The sequence below is a fragment of the Telmatherina bonti genome (assembly GCF_933228915.1).
Source record: "Telmatherina bonti genome assembly, chromosome: 19".
Classification (NCBI taxonomy): Eukaryota; Metazoa; Chordata; class Actinopteri; order Atheriniformes; family Telmatherinidae; genus Telmatherina; species Telmatherina bonti.
The window spans coordinates 4,299,567-4,316,890 of record NC_136617.1 but is presented as its reverse complement, the minus strand read 5'-3'; the positions used below and the strand labels follow the sequence as shown (position 1 = coordinate 4,316,890).

The 17,324-nt window shown below is 50.1% G+C and overlaps 1 protein-coding gene across 1 annotated transcript; it reads left to right on the top strand.

The window, feature by feature from the left end:
* The first annotated feature begins 7,495 nt into the window (after positions 1-7,495).
* Positions 7,496-17,304, top strand: srsf4 (serine and arginine rich splicing factor 4). Its single transcript, XM_079258550.1, has 6 exons — positions 7,496-7,650; positions 10,194-10,333; positions 13,708-13,817; positions 13,900-14,114; positions 16,359-16,436; positions 16,515-17,304. Exons 1-6 carry the CDS (start codon positions 7,544-7,546, stop codon positions 16,951-16,953), a joined length of 1,089 nt encoding a protein of 362 aa, XP_079114676.1. The 5' UTR covers positions 7,496-7,543; the 3' UTR covers positions 16,954-17,304.
* The last annotated feature ends 20 nt before the right edge of the window (positions 17,305-17,324 follow it).

The following is a 17,324-nucleotide window of genomic DNA, read 5'->3' as shown; positions in this document are numbered from 1 at the left end:
CTCTGGTGCCTGGTTGCGACCCTGGGACTTGTTGAGTGGGGGGTGTTTGATAGTGTGGATGGGATGTGAGTGTGTATGGAGGGATGTGTGTAGGGGGTGTGCGTTGAGGACTGGTGGCGGTACATAGGTATGTGGATGTGTGTGGGTGGGGAAGTGTGATGATGCGTGTGTGGGGGGGGTGTCGTGGTGTCTGTGGGGGGGGTAGTGCCGTGTATGTGGGGAGTGGCGGTGGTGCATGTATACGGGTGTGTGTATGGGGGGGGAGGAGGGGGGAGGGGGGGGCGTGCTGTCTGTGTGTGTGTGGGGGGGGGCAGGGGTGTATGTATGGGGGAGTGGGTGGTGCATGTGTGTGGTAGGTTGGTGGATAAGTGTAGATATGATGGATGGGAGTGGGGGAGATTTGGATGTGACGTGGGGGTCAGGAGGATGGTTTTAAGGGTGGGCTGAACGGGTGGCTGGGTGGACCTGAATGTGTCCGGAAGTGTGTGTGTGTGTGTGTGGCTGTAGGTTTGTGCTGAGACAGTGTGAGGTGCCGATGTGTGGACAAGGTGGGGACTTCATGTCCCCAGGTGGGGGTGTCCTCTGTGAGTGAGGGGGCGGTGGACAATCGGTCTGGGATTCCCCTTCTGCCGCCCCGCCTCCTCTTTGTCCTCGTGCCCCCCTTCTGCATGTGGTGAGTTGGTCCCCTCTTGGGTCGGTGATGACTCTCTGGTTAGAGTCGCCGAAGGCTCTGGTTACGGGGATGGCTGTCCCCGGCTTGTCCTGGTCCTTGGGGGGCCCTGGGAGTAGGGGGCATGCCCAGTGCTGCGGGCGGCTCACCTTCTGGAGGAAAGCTCACTTTCCTCCAGACTTAAATCCCTCAACCCCTCTTCCTCCCCGCTCCCCATCACACACAGGCAGGGTATTGGGAGGTGTGCACGTGGCGCTGGGTGGTGAGAAAGGCCATCAAGGTGGTCTTGATCGCTGCACCCAGCCTCGGCTCACCTCCCAGTTTTAATTACACTTAGACACCAAACACCAAAACACTGACGACTCACATGATTAGGGGGAAGAGCATGCGGTGTATGGTGGGCGGGGCTGCTTAGGTGGTCCCTCTCCCAGCACCGCGTGGCAATTCCCTCAGTTTTAATTGCAACTAATACATACTTCACAACCAGTCATAAGCGGGGGGGAGGCAGGGACGATAGGGTCTTCTCATGCCCCTGCTCTCGGGGCTTTACTGGGGGGGGGTACGGGTGGGGGAAGAGTGCCGTCCATTAGGCCTAAGTCTGGGCTGGCCTGGCTGTAGGAGGGTTGTCGCCGGCCCTGGGGGGGTGCTGGGTCGGCTGCATCTGTGGGGTGGTGGGGGGGACGCTGGGAGTGGTGGGCGGTAATTATGGAGGCCCTGATCGGGGCCATCCTGTCCTCTGCCCCCTCTGAGGTATCTCACATGGGACATGATGGAGGGGTGAGGTGAGGATGTGTGGGAGTGGGTGTATGGGGTTACAGATGGATGGTGGGATGGCTGGGGGGGGGATTAGGGTTGGGGATATAGGTGGGTAGGGGATAGGGATGTGTGAGGATGAGTAGATGTGTGTGTGGAGGGGTATGTTGGCGCGTGGGTTGTATTGGGGTGTGCCTGTGTTGGAGGAGTGAGGGTATGTGTGTGTGTGTGTGTGTGTGTGTGTGTGTGTAGGGGGGGGTGTATATGCGGAATGGGATGTGTGAGTGAGGGTGAAGTTTGGAGGGGGGCTATGGGTGGTGGAGGGGTGTTTGGTGGGGCATGTGTGGTTGGGTAGAAGTAGAGGGATGGGGTGGCGGGGTGTGAGCGTGTGTGTGTGTGGGGGGGGGGGTGAGCGTGTGTGGGGGCGGGGGCGATTGGGGTTCGTGTGACTTGGTATGGGTGAGTGAGTAGAGGTGGGGTGGGGTTGTATATGTTATGGATGATGTGCATGGATTGCAGAGGGTTGTGTGGATGGGGGTTGAGAGGGGAGTGCGTGTTTGGGGGGGGGGGGGGGGGTATGCATGTATATGTGTGAGGGGAGTGCGTGTTGGGGGGGGGGGGCGGGGTATGCATGTATATGTGTGTGTGGTTTGGTGGTGGGGGGGGTGGTGTCCTGTACCCGGGGGCGCAGCTGGTGCGCTGGGGTGCGACCTGGCTGCCGCTGGGTGGCGGTCTGGGGATCCTGGTCCTCCGTCGGTGTGGGCTGTGCCCTCTGCCTGCGGGGGCGGGGGGCTGCTCACGGGCTCTTGGGGCCCTGGGGCCTGCGCTCTGTCTGCCCTAGGTGGCTGGTGCCCGGCGGGATCGGCCCTTGCCGGCCTGGGCCTGCTGGGGCCTGTTCCCCCTGACTGCGGGGGACTCTGGTTGGGCACCTCCTTCGCCACCTCCTGGGCAGATGCATGGCTGGCTCTGGAGTGGGGGGGTTGGGATCTGTACCTGGGGGTGACTGTCGGTTACCCGGGTCTCTGGGTTCTCCTGGCCTTCCTCTAGCTGTAGGCGGGCGGGGTCACATTGGCATGATCACTCTTCTCTAAACATGTTCCACTCTGAATGTTCTGCATGAATGTTCTGCATGTGTCACAGTCACTGAGTCATCCAGCAAGTTTATTCACTAACAGCAGGTACCTCTCTTTCTGTCTTTTTGACTTAACTTGCTAGTTTCTGGTCTTCATGATTGTCAACGGTTTTGTTCTCCACGAATCTAGAGTTGGCTTGTGTGGGTGTATATATTTATGTGTGTGGGTGGGTATGTGTGTGTACTTATGTGTATGTGTATGTATGTATGTGTATGGATATGTATATATGTATGCATATGTGTGAGTGTATGTGTATGTATGTGAGTATGTATATGTGTATATATGTATATATATATATATATATATATGTGTGTGTGTATGTATGTGTATATGTATGTATGTATATCTATCTTTATGTATGCATGTATGTGTACATGTGTGTGTATGCATGTGTATGTATGTGTATATGTATGTATGTATGTATATATGTATATATATAATGTATGTGCGAGTGTATATACATATATATGTAGGTGGGTATGTATGTGCATATACATGTATGCATTGATCTCTTTCTTTTGTTTTTTTTTTTTTGTTTTTTTTATGTTCTCTTTTCTGTTCTCTTTCTGCCCCTTTCCTGTCCTTTCCGGTCGGGTCCAGTAGCATAAACTCTGTAATACAAGCTATTATCCAAAACAAATTGAAAAATAAAATAAGAATCAAGAAATACAAGGGGATCATTACATCTACAAAAGTTCCCCTTGGCAAAATAAATTTGCTCAGCAGAACACAGCATCCAGAACATCAGTCTGCTTGCTTAAATGCTGGACAAGACAAAAAAAAAAAAAAAAAAAAAAGAAAAAAAGATGAGACTACCTGATAGGAACTTTGCAATAAGTAATTAAATGAATTTTGTTACTTTGAATGATTACCTACCAGATAACTGAGTGGCCCTAACTGTTGCTTTGTATTGTTCATGATTTACTCCATGACTGTTTAGCTGAAACTGACTATCCTCTGCACCCCCCAGGCCTGGCCCCCTGACCGACCTCTAGTTGACCCTGACTTGATTTTCCTTTTGATGCTGTTTGCTCTGACTGTGACGCGGTGGAGGCTGCAGCTCTCCCGTCTCAGTTCTCGTTACTTGAGCTTACTCTTTAGCTGAAAACAAGTCCATGTTTTGGCGCTCTCTTATGAATGACTTTCTGGATGCCATTTTCCTGAATGTTTTCCTCCCACAGGTTGCAGACGGGGAAATTTCCTTCTGGCTCTCTTTTCAGGTCTTCCTTGGACCAAAAGTACTTTCTCTGGTTCTGATGTACATGCGCATGCGTAACATGGAAACATGGGCTTTTTTGTTATTCTTTTTGCAGGACCCTCACCCAAGCGGGCATGGTTCCTTCCAAGACTGCCTGTTCAGACACAGCTCTGTGTGAAAGTAATGTTTTAACATACTGTCCTAACCTCATAAGAACCCTTTTCAGGCATTTGCACACAGTTGAAAGCTGCCCTTCATGAATCAGCATCTACGCAGCTCTATTCACTTCAGCCGGGAGATTTTGTCCTGATAAGAAGCTTTAAACATCAGCGCTGGAACCAACATCGATGGTTTAGGCCATTTCAGGTTTTCCTGACGACCCAGACAGCGGTAAAGGTCGCAGAGTGAGCTGCTTGGCACTACAGATTGCTTGAACCTCCTGAAGCTCTTCAGTCTGAAATTACAGAAGAATAACGCACCACCCAACAAAGGGCAGAATAATCCCTGTGGTTGCGTGGGTAAGTGAGATAGTCTACTCTCACGCCTGAAGACCAGCCTTCGCTCTCAAGCAAGATCAGTGTGAGGTGAAGACAAAAAAGCGCTCCACTGCCACTGTGATATGCCAAGTCCCACCAGAACGCCGACAGTGTCTTCACTACACCTCTGTCACCCCCTAAGAGGAATGATTTGTTTCCACTTTTCTTACATTTATTGTTAGACTCAGATTTTGAAGCTGAAGCAAATGGCTCCTCACTATTGTAATTTCTGAAAGATTCTTTTAAAACCCGACAGGCATGAGGCTCCTGATGTTTTGAGAATGTTGTCTTCTGTATGTATTTTTGCGTTCTGATTATAATTTCTCTTCTTATTGTTGGTCCTGTAGGACCAAGAGGAGGGAGAGTGTTGGAGAAATTATTATGAGTTTGGTTTGAATTAAGTATTAGACATATATGCATTGATTTGCTGTGATCCTGCTGTGTTTTGTGTCTATGCACAAAGCTTTCTTTAAGTTATATGATCCTTGTCTGGAATGTGCAGACAAAGTCTGAGACAGGAAGAGTTTCCTGCAGGGCATCTGTTTTTGTCAACTGCTTGGTTGACCAGTTGTCTAAAGGTTAGAGGTTAAAGGTAATAAAGTAATATAGTGAGTGATTGATGCTTAGTGAGTTCAGTTTAGTCTTAAATAAGAGATAATGATTGTTTCATATGGTGTGCTCAGCAACTAGGAGGAGTTAAGCATGGTTTATAATCGGGTGTTACTTCAGCATCTGCAGAGAGAGTTCTCTCTCCAAGCTCCAGCAGTGTGCTTGTATTAGTTTATAATAAAATGTTCATTGTAAGAAGACAGTTGACTCTTAGATGTATTACAACTTCTCAAGACCAGAGTATTTTCCACCACAGGACATTTTCCCTTTAATTAAGACATCACTACTAAACCTTATCAATATGTCTTTAGTGACAGGATATGTACCACAATCATTTAAAACTGCTGTAATCAAGCCTTTACTTAAAAAGCAATCTCTGGATCCAGAGGTGATAGCAAATTATAGACCTATATCTAACCTCCCGTTTATGTCCAAAATTCTGGAGAAAATAGTTTCAGCTCAGCTACATGCCCACCTGAGCAGAAATAATTTATGCGAGGAGTTTCAGTCAGGATTTAGAGCTCATCATAGCACTGAGACAGCATTGGTGAAAGTTACTAATGACCTTCTTATGGCCTCAGACAAAGGACTTGTGTCCGTACTTATCTTGCTTGATCTTAGTGCTGCATTTGATACAGTCGATCATAACATTCTGTTACAGAGACTAGAACAGGTGGTTGGAATTACAGGTACAGCGTTAAGCTGGTTTAAATCATATTTATCTGATAGACTTTAGTTTGTTCATGTAAATGACAAGTCGTCCTCCCAAACTACAGTAAGTCATGGAGTTCCTCAAGGTTCTGTACTTGGACCAATACTCTTCACACTATATATGCTCCCTTTAGGCAAAATTATTAGAGAGCATGGAATAAACTTTCATTGTTATGCAGATGATACTCAACTATACTTATCCTTTAAACCAGATGAAACAAATCAGCCCAATAGGCTACAAAATTGTCTCATAGACATAAAGACTTGGATGTCTAGAAATTTTCTCCTCTTAAACTCAAATAAGACTGAAGTAATTCTCATTGGATCTGAAAAACTCAGAGCTAAATTTTCCAGTTTTGTAATTAACCTGGATGGCATTACTTTAGCTTCCAGTGCTACAGTGAGAAACCTTGGAGTAATATTTGACCCTGACCTGTCCTTTGGCCCACATATTAAGCAGGTTACTAAAACAGCCTTCTTTCATTTACGTAATATAGCCAAAATTAGGGACATTCTGTCTCAGAGTGATGCAGAAAAACTGGTTCACGCTTTTGTTACTTCGAGACTAGATTACTGTAACTCTCTATTACTGGGCTGTCCTAAATATGCCCTGAAAAGCCTTCAGCTGATCCAGAATTCTGCAGCCAGAGTCCTGACCAGAACCAGCAGGAGAGATCATATTTCTCCAGTTTTAGCCTCTCTTCATTGGCTGCCTGTTGAATCTAGAATAGAATTTAAAATCCTTCTCCTTACATATAAAGCCCTCCACAACCAGGCACCTCTATATATAAAAGACCTCATAATTCCTTATATACCAAGCAGAGTACTTCGTTCGCAGACTGCAGGCTTACTTGTGGTTCCTAGAGTCTCAAAGAGCCGAGCAGGAGGCAGAGCCTTTGGTTATCAGGCCCCTCTCTTATGGAATAAGCTCCCAGTTAGTGTTAGGGAAGCAGACACCCTCCCCACCTTTAAGACTAGGCTGAAGACTTATCTTTTTGATAAGTCCTATAGCTAGGGATAGTTAGCATCCCTTAGTTATGCTGCTATAGGTTTAGACTGCTGAGGGACATTTCCTGATACACTGAGCTTCTTTCTTTTTCTCTTTATCTCTTTCTTTTACCCCCCCTCCATAACAGTGTTGCATCATTAACATGTATGTCTCCTGTCTCAGCAGGTCTCCCTGGCCGGGAGTAGCAGTTCCTGTTGTCTGTTGTCTTTCTGTCCTCTTCCCCCCACACAGCAGAGGCAGATGGCTGCCTGTCCTGAGCCGGGTTCTGCCAGAGGTTTCCTTCCTGTTAAAAGGGAGTTTTTTCCTTCCCACTGTCGCCAGTGTGCTTGCTCAGGATGGGAGATTGAGTTGGACTCAACTCAATCTGTTGGTTTCCTTATATAGGCTATTATGAATTGGCCTTCATTATGTTTTCCCCTCTGTCTGTAAAGCGTCTTGAGATGGCACTGCCGTGATTTGACGCTATATAAATAAAGTTGAATTGAAAGTTGAATTGAATTAAATTAATTATCTAATTCATAATTAACCAGTTTGTCGGATTTATTAAACTACAGCAAAGAAACACTGAAGCCTAAAAGGGCAAAGTTCATATTAAAGTGAAACAGGAAAACACAGAGAAAGCTAAGGACGCTAGAAAAACAAGCGTCCTTAGACGTCCTTAAACAAAAAGAATACTAGGAAGCATGAGACAAGTTAGGAGCTTGACTAGTGATGGCAAACTAAACAGACAAAGAACAAAGAAACCTGACGCTCCGCAACCAGGCCTGGTTTACCTGACAGTCTAAACACGGGGAACACGTGGCCCTTTAGGCCACGTCCCCTGAAAGGAGAGGACTTTAGTGTTGCCGCCTCGCTCTCCTCCCGGTGCGTGAGCTCGTTCGGCTTTTATCGCTCACATTTCGGCAGCTCGCACACGCCAACAAAATGTCGCGGGTGTACATCGGAAGACTGAGCTACAGAGCCCGGGAAAAGGACGTGGAGAGGTTCTTCAAAGGCTACGGGAAGATTCTGGAAGTTGATCTTAAAAACGGGTAAAGTGTTGATGGAGGCTGGAGCGTGAGCCAACTGTGCGACACGCAGAGAAAGCAGCGATCCGGACTTGCTGGTGGACACGGGCCTGTGCTGCTCATGCTAACTAGCATCTCGCTGCTAACGCTAACTAGCATCTCGCTGCTAACGCTAACTAGCATCTCGCTGCTAACGCTAACTAGCATCTCGCTGCTAACGCTAACTAGCATCTCGCTGCTAACGCTAACTAGCATCTCGCTGCTAACGCTAACTAGCATCTCGCTGCTAACGCTAACTAGCATTGTTAATAAAAGAGACAGGCCTGCACTGCTAATGCTAATTAGCATCTCGCTGTTGCTAGCGAGCCCGCGCCACCAACATTTACCAACAAAATAAACTGAAGAATATATCCAGGCCGTGTTTAGGATTATGTTAATCTATTTTTAGTATTTTAACCTCAAAAATACATTTAGTTTAAACCGGGTTATTGTTCGCGCCTCATTGACCACCGCCGGCACATGCTAAGCTAAAGTCGGACGTGGCAAAGCGGCATGCGGCAGAGAGTCGGAGGAGTCCGGCGGAGCGTTGGAGGAGAGCCGCTGCTGGAGAATCCTTTTCTCAGAAACAGCCAGATCTAACGGTGGAAAATGCATCTCGGGTTCCAGTTGCATTTAGTTACAGAAAGTCTTTTCTGTCCAAGTATCAGCACGGTTTCATTGTCCTGGTATCGCGGTAATCTTCCTCGTTTACATGAAAATCTGAGGTTCTTTTGCTGGCATCAGCTGGAAATAATGAATTTTTAATAAGCTTCATTAGCTTTTATATGTATGTTCAGTTATTCTTTTTTTTTTTCCAGCTGTAAAACGGATTTTTTTTTCATGCAGGAAGTTAAAGAGTAAAACTGTAAAGGCTCGATGTAAACAGACAACATGGAGCAGCGGTTAGTCCTTTATTCGGTAAAAAAAAAAAAAAAAAATAGTGTTGTAAATAAAACGGAGAGTACCATCTTCTAACAGATACAACCAATACAATTAGTTGATATACAACTTTTTAATCTGGTCTTATTTCAGTTTAGGTGCAAAACTATTCTGTTTGCAAGTTTTAACATCAACGCTAACACCTTTCCTCAGAGGTGAAAGTTGCTTTTTGGTTCAGAAAGATGTCTTCATGAACCCAGCGTTAGTTCCGTATCTGTGGTTTACACAGCGTGCACTAATGCAAACATAATGCCTACGGTTATATGATGGTTTTTTAATTCGGCATTAACATATTCCCCTACGAGTTTACATGGAAATAATTCTGAATGGAGGTTCGCATAAAACACTTAATTCCTCTTTAGAGCGGCGGGTTGGGAAGGGTTCTGATTGGACAGAGGGTGCAGGTGACGTATGATGTATACTGGAAAACAAAGTTGTCTCCCTGCTTCTCGTCTTTTCAGTCGTAACTTGTAAAAACTACATAAGTACCAGTTTCGCCGCTGTTTTTATTATAAATGTGAAGTAGCAGCTCAACACGAGCATACTACTTCACTTTCTGCAGCAACTGAGAAGGAGACGAAAGATAGACCACCGAACACGGGAGGTAAAACAATGCGCGTCATCGGGACAGGACAAGGTAACGAGCATGCTCAGAATGACCAGAATTAAGCGTAATGAAGGTTTACATGACAGAGGAATTAAATAGTTCGGGGTAAAATCGAATCAAAAAATTGAATCTCGGGATTTTTTTGCTTCACAATTTTAAAATAAATGTTTTTGTCAAAAAAATTATTTTTTCAGATAAAAATAATCCATTGTAAAATTTTAATCATTTTTATTGTTTTTATTGATCGTTCATGTAAATGAACATGTAAATTGATTGAAATCAGCGATATCGAAGAATTGTGAGAATCGCAATTTGAATTGAATCGGCACCAGAAAAATCGGAATCGGGACGAAAGCGTATCGTCACAGTCTTGTTAAATAGTTCGGAATTAAATGCGAATAAAGCAGCCACTTAACACTGGAATTAAGTTTAGTCCTGAATAGAAATCTGCATTAGGAATGAAGTGTTTACATGGTCGTTTTTCATCAGTTTAAAGCAGATTAACTTTTATCCAGAGTTAAACAGGAATTAAACTTCGTCTAGATCCACCGTCCTGCAACACGCCTGGATCACATGTGTGACTCTCCTCCTCCTGTCGTTCCTGACCTGGCAACCTGGCAACCAGACAGCTGTGTGATTTGGGTGTGTTGGAGCAGGGATGTTACCAGCATGCTGCTGGAGTCCTAATTTAGTGTTTACATATTTATTTAGTCAAGATTTGCACGTTGTTTTGCTCCAGTTTTCCTCTCAAATAGGTTATCTACAAAGCAGATGCTGTAAAATGTTTTTTATAAATGAATATTTCCTGCATGATGGCCCAGCAGCGATGGTCACACCTCCAGTCTGAACATCATCAGCTAAAAAGCAAACTAAGTGACAAACACGTTGATGTGGTTTTCCTTCATCGCTTTGACCTCATTCCTGACCTTCACAGGACGAGCCTGCAGGCGTCTAACCTCCATGTGTCGTCTTCTGCCTGCAGGTACGGCTTCGTAGAGTTTGATGACCCCCGTGATGCCGACGATGCTGTGTACGACCTGAATGGTAAAGAGCTGTGTGGGGAGCGGGTCATCGTGGAGCATACAAAGGGGCCCCGCCGTGATGGCGGCTACGGTGGACGGAGTAAGTGTCCCTCGGGGCGTCCCGTTCATTTCACATGAATGACATTGACCTGATTGACAAGGGGCTGAATTTGAGCCCCGTCCTTGGTGGCTGATGAGCATTAGCGCCTTTAAGTTTGCTGCGACTGAAGCTTCCTCTGAGGTTGATGACTTAGACGTGGCGTTGGTACGCAGCTGAGGGAGGCGGTCGGAGAAGGGGGGCGTGGTGTTGGTACGCAGCTGAGGGAGGCGGTCGGAGAAGGCGGCGTGGTGTTGTTACGCAGCTGAAAAAGGTGGCCGGAGAAGGGGACGTGGTGTTGGTACGCAGCTGAAAAAGGTGGCCGGAGAAGGGGGCGTGGTGTTGGTACGCAGCTGAAAAAGGTGGCCGGAGAAGGGGGCGTGGTGTTGGTACGCAGCTGAGGGAGGCGGTCGGAGAAGGCGGCGTGGTGTTGTTACGCAGCTGAAAAAGGTGGCCCGAGAAGGGGACGTGGTGTTGGTACGCAGCTGAAAAAAGTGGCCGGAGAAGGGGGCGTGGTGTTGGTACGCAGCTGAGGGAGGCGGCCGGAGAAGGCGGCGTGGTGTTGGTACGCAGCTGAGAGAGGCGGTCGGAGAAGGGGGGCGTGGTGTTGGTACGCAGCTGAAAAAGGTGGCCGGAGAAGGGGGCATGGTGTTCGTACGCAGCTGAGGGAGGCGGTCGGAGAAGGGCGCGTGGTGTTGGTACGCAGCTGAGGGAGGCAGTCGGAGAAGGGGGCGTGGTGTTGGTACGCAGCTGAAAAAGGTGGCCGGAGAAGGGGGCATGGTGTTCGTACGCAGCTGAGGGAGGCGGTCGGAGAAGGGCGCGTGGTGTTGGTACGCAGCTGAGGGAGGCGGTCGGAGAAGGGCGCGTGGTGTTGGTACGCAGCTGAGGGAGGCGGTTGGAAAAGGCGGCGTGGTGTTGGTACGCAGCTGAGGGAGGCGGTCGGAGAAGGGGGTGTGGTGTTGGTACGCAGCTGAGGGAGGCGGTCGGAGAAGGGGGCGTGGTGTTGGTACGCAGCTGAGGGAGGCGGTCGGAGAAGGGGGGCGTGGTGTTGGTACGCAGCTGAGGGAGGCGGTCGGAGAAGGCGGCGTGGTGTTGTTACGCAGCTGAAAAAGGTGGCCGGAGAAGGGGACGTGGTGTTGGTACGCAGCTGAAAAAGGTGGCCGGAGAAGGGGGCGTGGTGTTGGTACGCAGCTGAAAAAGGTGGCCGGAGAAGGGGGCGTGGTGTTGGTACGCAGCTGAGGGAGGCGGTCGGAGAAGGCGGCGTGGTGTTGTTACGCAGCTGAAAAAGGTGGCCCGAGAAGGGGACGTGGTGTTGGTACACAGCTGAAAAAAGTGGCCGGAGAAGGGGGCGTGGTGTTGGTACGCAGCTGAGGGAGGCGGCCGGAGAAGGGGGCGTGGTGTTGGTACGCAGCTGAGGGAGGCGGCCGGAGAAGGCGGCGTGGTGTTGGTACGCAGCTGAGGGAGGCGGCCGGAGAAGGCGGCGTGGTGTTGGTACGCAGCTGAGAGAGGCGGTCGGAGAAGGGGGGCGTGGTGTTGGTACGCAGCTGAAAAAGGTGGCCGGAGAAGGGGGCATGGTGTTCGTACGCAGCTGAGGGAGGCGGTCGGAGAAGGGCGCGTGGTGTTGGTACGCAGCTGAAGAAGGCGGTCGGAGAAGGGGGCGTGGTGTTGGTACGCAGCTGAGGGAGGCGGTCGGAGAAGGGGGCGTGGTGTTGGTATGCAGCATAAGGCGGTCGGAGAAGGGCGCGTGGTGTTGGTACGCAGCTGAGGGAGGCGGTCGGAGAAGGGGGCGTGGTGTTGGTACGCAGCTGAGGGAGGCGGCCGGAGAAGGCGGCGTGGTGTTGGTACGCAGCTGAGAGAGGCGGTCGGAGAAGGGGGGCGTGGTGTTGGTACGCAGCTGAAAAAGGTGGCCGGAGAAGGGGGCATGGTGTTCGTACGCAGCTGAGGGAGGCGGTCGGAGAAGGGCGCGTGGTGTTGGTACGCAGCTGAAGAAGGCGGTCGGAGAAGGGGGCGTGGTGTTGGTACGCAGCTGAGGGAGGCGGTCGGAGAAGGGGGCGTGGTGTTGGTACGCAGCTGAAGAAGGCGGTCGGAGAAGGGGGCGTGGTGTTGGTACGCAGCTGAAGAAGGCGGTCGGAGAAGGCGGCGTGGTGTTGGTACGCAGCTGAGAGAGGCGGTCGGAGAAGGGGGGCGTGGTGTTGGTACGCAGCTGAAGAAGGCGGTCGGAGAAGGGGGCGTGGTGTTGGTACGCAGCTGAAGAAGGCGGTCGGAGAAGGCGGCGTGGTGTTGGTACGCAGCTGAGAGAGGCGGTCGGAGAAGGGGGGCGTGGTGTTGGTACGCAGCTGAAAAAGGTGGCCGGAGAAGGGGGCATGGTGTTCGTACGCAGCTGAGGGAGGCGGTCGGAGAAGGGCGCGTGGTGTTGGTACGCAGCTGAAGAAGGCGGTCGGAGAAGGGGGCGTGGTGTTGGTACGCAGCTGAGGGAGGCGGTCGGAGAAGGGGGCGTGGTGTTGGTACGCAGCATGAGAAAGGGGCGTGGTGTTGGTACGCAGCTGAGGGAGGCGGGCAGACTGGAGGCTGCTGGGCGAAGATGCAGACAGACCAGACCGGGGGGGTGGTATAGCAGTGCTGATGCCTATCAGCGCCACCAACGACCTGCAGCCTCCGTGCGGCGGATGCAGACATGATGTGACGGGGAAATGGTTCACATTGATTATGTGTAAAATGTGATGTAATATGTCTGATTCCATTTTATTTCATTATAAATCTGATTGTCAATTTAAAGGTAAAGTTTAACAAAGAACCTCAATGTTTTAATTGAAAGAGTCCTTTGCTGACTGCCTGCCCCTATTGCTGGCCATGGTGTCCCCCCTTTCCAAGAGTGTGGTTTGACCATTCTGGGCCCCTGGCAGACCAAAAAAGGGAGCCATTGTGAATGAAGACCGCTTTTGCCATTAGGCCCAGGCCGGGTGGTGAGGATGCCATGGGGTTAGGAGCAGATGTGGGTTCAGCTCTTCTAGGTGCCTGAAAAGCAACATGTTTTCTAACAGTGAAATGTTAGATAGGATAGTTTAGACATGCTTTAGTTCACCGTAAGTACTTCCTCCATCAGTTTAACTTTGTTTTTCTTTCTTTTCTTTTCATCTTTTTAATAGAAATATGTCCTTTTAAACTAAAGTATCTGCAGCTGTAACTAGGAAGGAATGATAGGGCTTTTTAGATTTACATGATTTAAATTAAACCTTTTTATCCTGTTTTACTTTTTTCCTTTTGCTTTGTTTTACATAAGATAATTGTAGCTTGTAGCTCTGAGATTGAATGATTTACTCCGTCTCCGTTCACCTCCGGTCCTCATTCGTCTTTCTTTTTCCTTGTTGCGTTAAAAGGTGGATATGGCCGGTGGGGAGGACGAGACCGATACGGCCCCCCCGTACGCACAGATTACCGACTCATTGTTGAGAATCTTTCCAGCCGCTGCAGCTGGCAGGACCTGAAGGTGGGACGCTCTTTCTGCTGGACCAGTTTCACCAGTTTGTGTTGGGTAACTGGAGTCCAACTGGATTCTGGTTTCTGTTCAGGACTACATGAGGCAGGCGGGGGAGGTGACTTACGCCGACACCCATAAGGGCCGCAGGAATGAAGGCGTGATCGAGTTCAGGCAGTACTCGGACATGAAGAGAGCTCTGGAGAAGCTGGACGGCACCGAGGTGAACGGCCGGAAGATCCGGCTCATTGAGGACCGACCCGGCGCCAGACGCCGCCGATCCTACTCCCGCAGCCACAGCCGTTCCAGGTCAGCCTTTCACCTTACGTTCTCTCGCCGTTCGTACAAACGGTCCTAAACTCCAACCTGCAGGTTTTCCTCCGATGGAGACCAACTCTCACACCGGCAGGTCTGAGTTGGTCTCCATGACAACTGCATCCTTACCCGCCAAGCAGCAGGTCAGCCAGATAGACGGTGGAATAATCTGATAATTTACAGCTTTTCTATTAATTCATCTCAATTTATCCCATTTTAGTTGCGAAACATTTTTCCCACAAAGCAACATTTTTTCATTTGATTAGATTTTAGTGATCAAATAGAAAATAATGTGTTAATGTCTACGTTTGGTTTTAAATGAGAAGAGAAGAAATCCCTGGTCACGTTTACTTCAACCAGCAGCTCCATCACGTTCTCCTTGTTCCCCTCCACACGCTTCGTCACCAGACATGAACATGTGACAGTAAACCTGTTGTGGCTTCAGTCTGGTCCTGCAGCTGGAAGCTTCTAGAGGCTTCCAGAGAGTTCTGGACAGGGGAGGGGCTTATACAGCTTCTAGAGAGTTCTGGACGGGGGAGGGGCTTATACAGCTTCTAGAGAGATCTGGACGGGGGAGGGGCTTATACAGCTTCTAGAGAGTTCTGGACGGGGGAGGGGCTTATACAGCTTCTAGAGAGATCTGGACGGGGGAGGGGCTTATACAGCTTCTAGAGAGTTCTGGACGGGGGAGGGGCTTATACAGCTTCTAGAGAGTTCTGGACGGGGGAGGGGCTTATACAGCTTCTAGAGAGTTCTGGACGGGGGAGGGGCTTATACAGCTTCTAGAGAGATCTGGACGGGGGAGGGGCTTATACAGCTTCTAGAGAGATCTGGACGGGGGAGGGGCTTATACAGCTTCTAGAGAGATCTGGACGGGGGAGGGGCTTATACAGCTTCTAGAGAGATCTGGACGGGGAGGGGCTTACACAGCTTCTAGAGAGTTCTGGACGGGGGAGGGGCTTATACAGCTTCTAGAGAGTTCTGGACGGGGGAGGGGCTTATACAGCTTCTAGAGAGTTCTGGACGGGGGAGGGGCTTATACAGCTTCTAGAGAGATCTGGACGGGGGAGGGGCTTACACAGCTGCTAGAGTTCTGGACGGGGGAGGGGCTTATACAGCTTCTAGAGAGTTCTGGACGGGGGAGGGGCTTATACAGCTTCTAGAGAGTTCTGGACGGGGGAGGGGCTTATTCAGCTTCTAGAGAGATCTGGACGGGGGAGGGGCTTACACAGCTTCTAGAGTGTTCTGGACGGGGGAGGGGCTTATACAGCTTCTAGAGAGATCTGGACGGGGGAGGGGCTTATACAGCTTCTAGAGAGTTCTGGACGGGGGAGGGGCTTATACAGCTTCTAGAGAGATCTGGACGGGGGAGGGGCTTATACAGCTTCTAGAGAGTTCTGGACGGGGGAGGGGCTTATTCAGCTTCTAGAGAGATCTGGACGGGGGAGGGGCTTACACAGCTTCTAGAGAGTTCTGGACGGGGGAGGGGCTTATACAGCTTCTAGAGTTCTTCTGGACGGGGGAGGGGCTTATACAGCTTCTAGAGAGTTCTGGACGGGGGAGGGGCTTACACAGCTTCTAGAGAGTTCTTCTGGACGGGGGAGGGGCTTACACAGCTTCTAGAGAGTTCTTCTGGACGGGGGAGGGGCTTACACAGCTTCTAGAGAGTTCTTCTGGACGGGGGAGGGGCTTACACAGCTTCTAGAGAGTTCTGGACGGGGGAGGGGCTTATACAGCTTCTAGAGAGTTCTGGACGGGGGAAGGGCTTACACAGCTTCTAGAGTGTTCTTCTGGACGGGGGAGGGGCTTACGCAGCCGCCGTTTGCAGACATGAGTAAACTACATGTGTTTTCACATTACTGACCAGGAGCCTCAGTCGTGTCGGTAACAGTAGAAAGTCGCTGGACTTTTTGTAATTCGTCGCTAGAGAGTCTGGAAAACTGCAGACTTTGTTGCTAAGCTAGCAGCGGAGGTCGAGCGACGATGTTATCGGTTTATCAGCTTTAATTTCTCTGTAATTAATTGCAACTAAAGTCCATCTGTAATTTAAACATAAGTGTTCTTACTGCGTTCAGACTGCTGACTCAGAAGTTGATTCAGGAAGTTGATTCTTTCCACCAATCACAGAACGGCAGCATGTCAAGCCCCGCCCCTTTAGGGTGTAATGAGGGAGATATCAGATGTGTGTAGATTAGCGAGGTTTGTCTGTTTTCATCCGTCTGGTCCGTCTGTCTGCAGGTCTCGCTCCAGAAGTCGCAGATCTCACAAGAGTCGCAGTCGCAGCGAGAGCAGCAGTCGCAGCCGCTCCAGATCCAGGTGAGACGCCGTCCTCGGATCACTTCCTGTCCTTGGCCTTGTGGTGGCGTTAACGGTCTTCCTCCTGGTCCTCCTCAGAGCGGGGTCTCGGTCCCGCAGCCGGTCTCGTAGCAAGAAGAACAAGAGCAAGGAGGAAGAGGAGCGCAGCAACGGCGCTCAGAAGGACGGAGACCACAGCCGAAGCCGCAGCCCCAAGAGCAAAAAGGGCAAGAAGGACGGGAAGAAGACCAAGAAGGAGGATTCCAGGTCCAGGTCCCGCTCCAGGTCCCGCTCCAGGTCCCGCTCCAGGTCCCGCTCCAGGCAGTCTGGGTCTAAAGGCCCCGAGCAGCCGAAGAGCGATGACGAGGCCGGCGAGCCCGAGGCCGGCTCCCGGTCCCGCTCTCCTGAAGAATCCAGAGCCAGATCAAAATCCAAGTCCAAATCCCGGTCCCCCTCACCTGCCAAACCCCGCTCCCGGTCCGCCTCCCGCTCCAAATCCCGTTCCCAGTCTCGCTCCCGCTCCCGTTCTCGCTCCTAGTTCAGGTTCTGGACTGTCAACAATCCCCTTCGCTGTGTACCCCGCATCAACATTCCCCGAACCCCCCTCCCCCACAACACCCTGCCTCCAGTTTTTGATAAGTAGCTGCAGGTCTCTAGTCTTTGTAGGATCCAGGTCTCTGCAGGTCTCTGCAGGGTCCAGGTCTCTGCAGGTCTCTGCAGGGTCCAGGTCTGCGTTAGTTCTTACCGATCTGAGTTTTATAAGTTGAACGGACGTGTGGTTTTTTTTTTAATTGGACGTAGAAACAAACTGTTAACATGGCGGCCGGGAACGCTGCAGCGTTCCGGCCTCGTCTCTCCTGGTGTCGTTTTGTTTGATTAAAATGTCTCAGATTAACGTTGGCTTGTTGT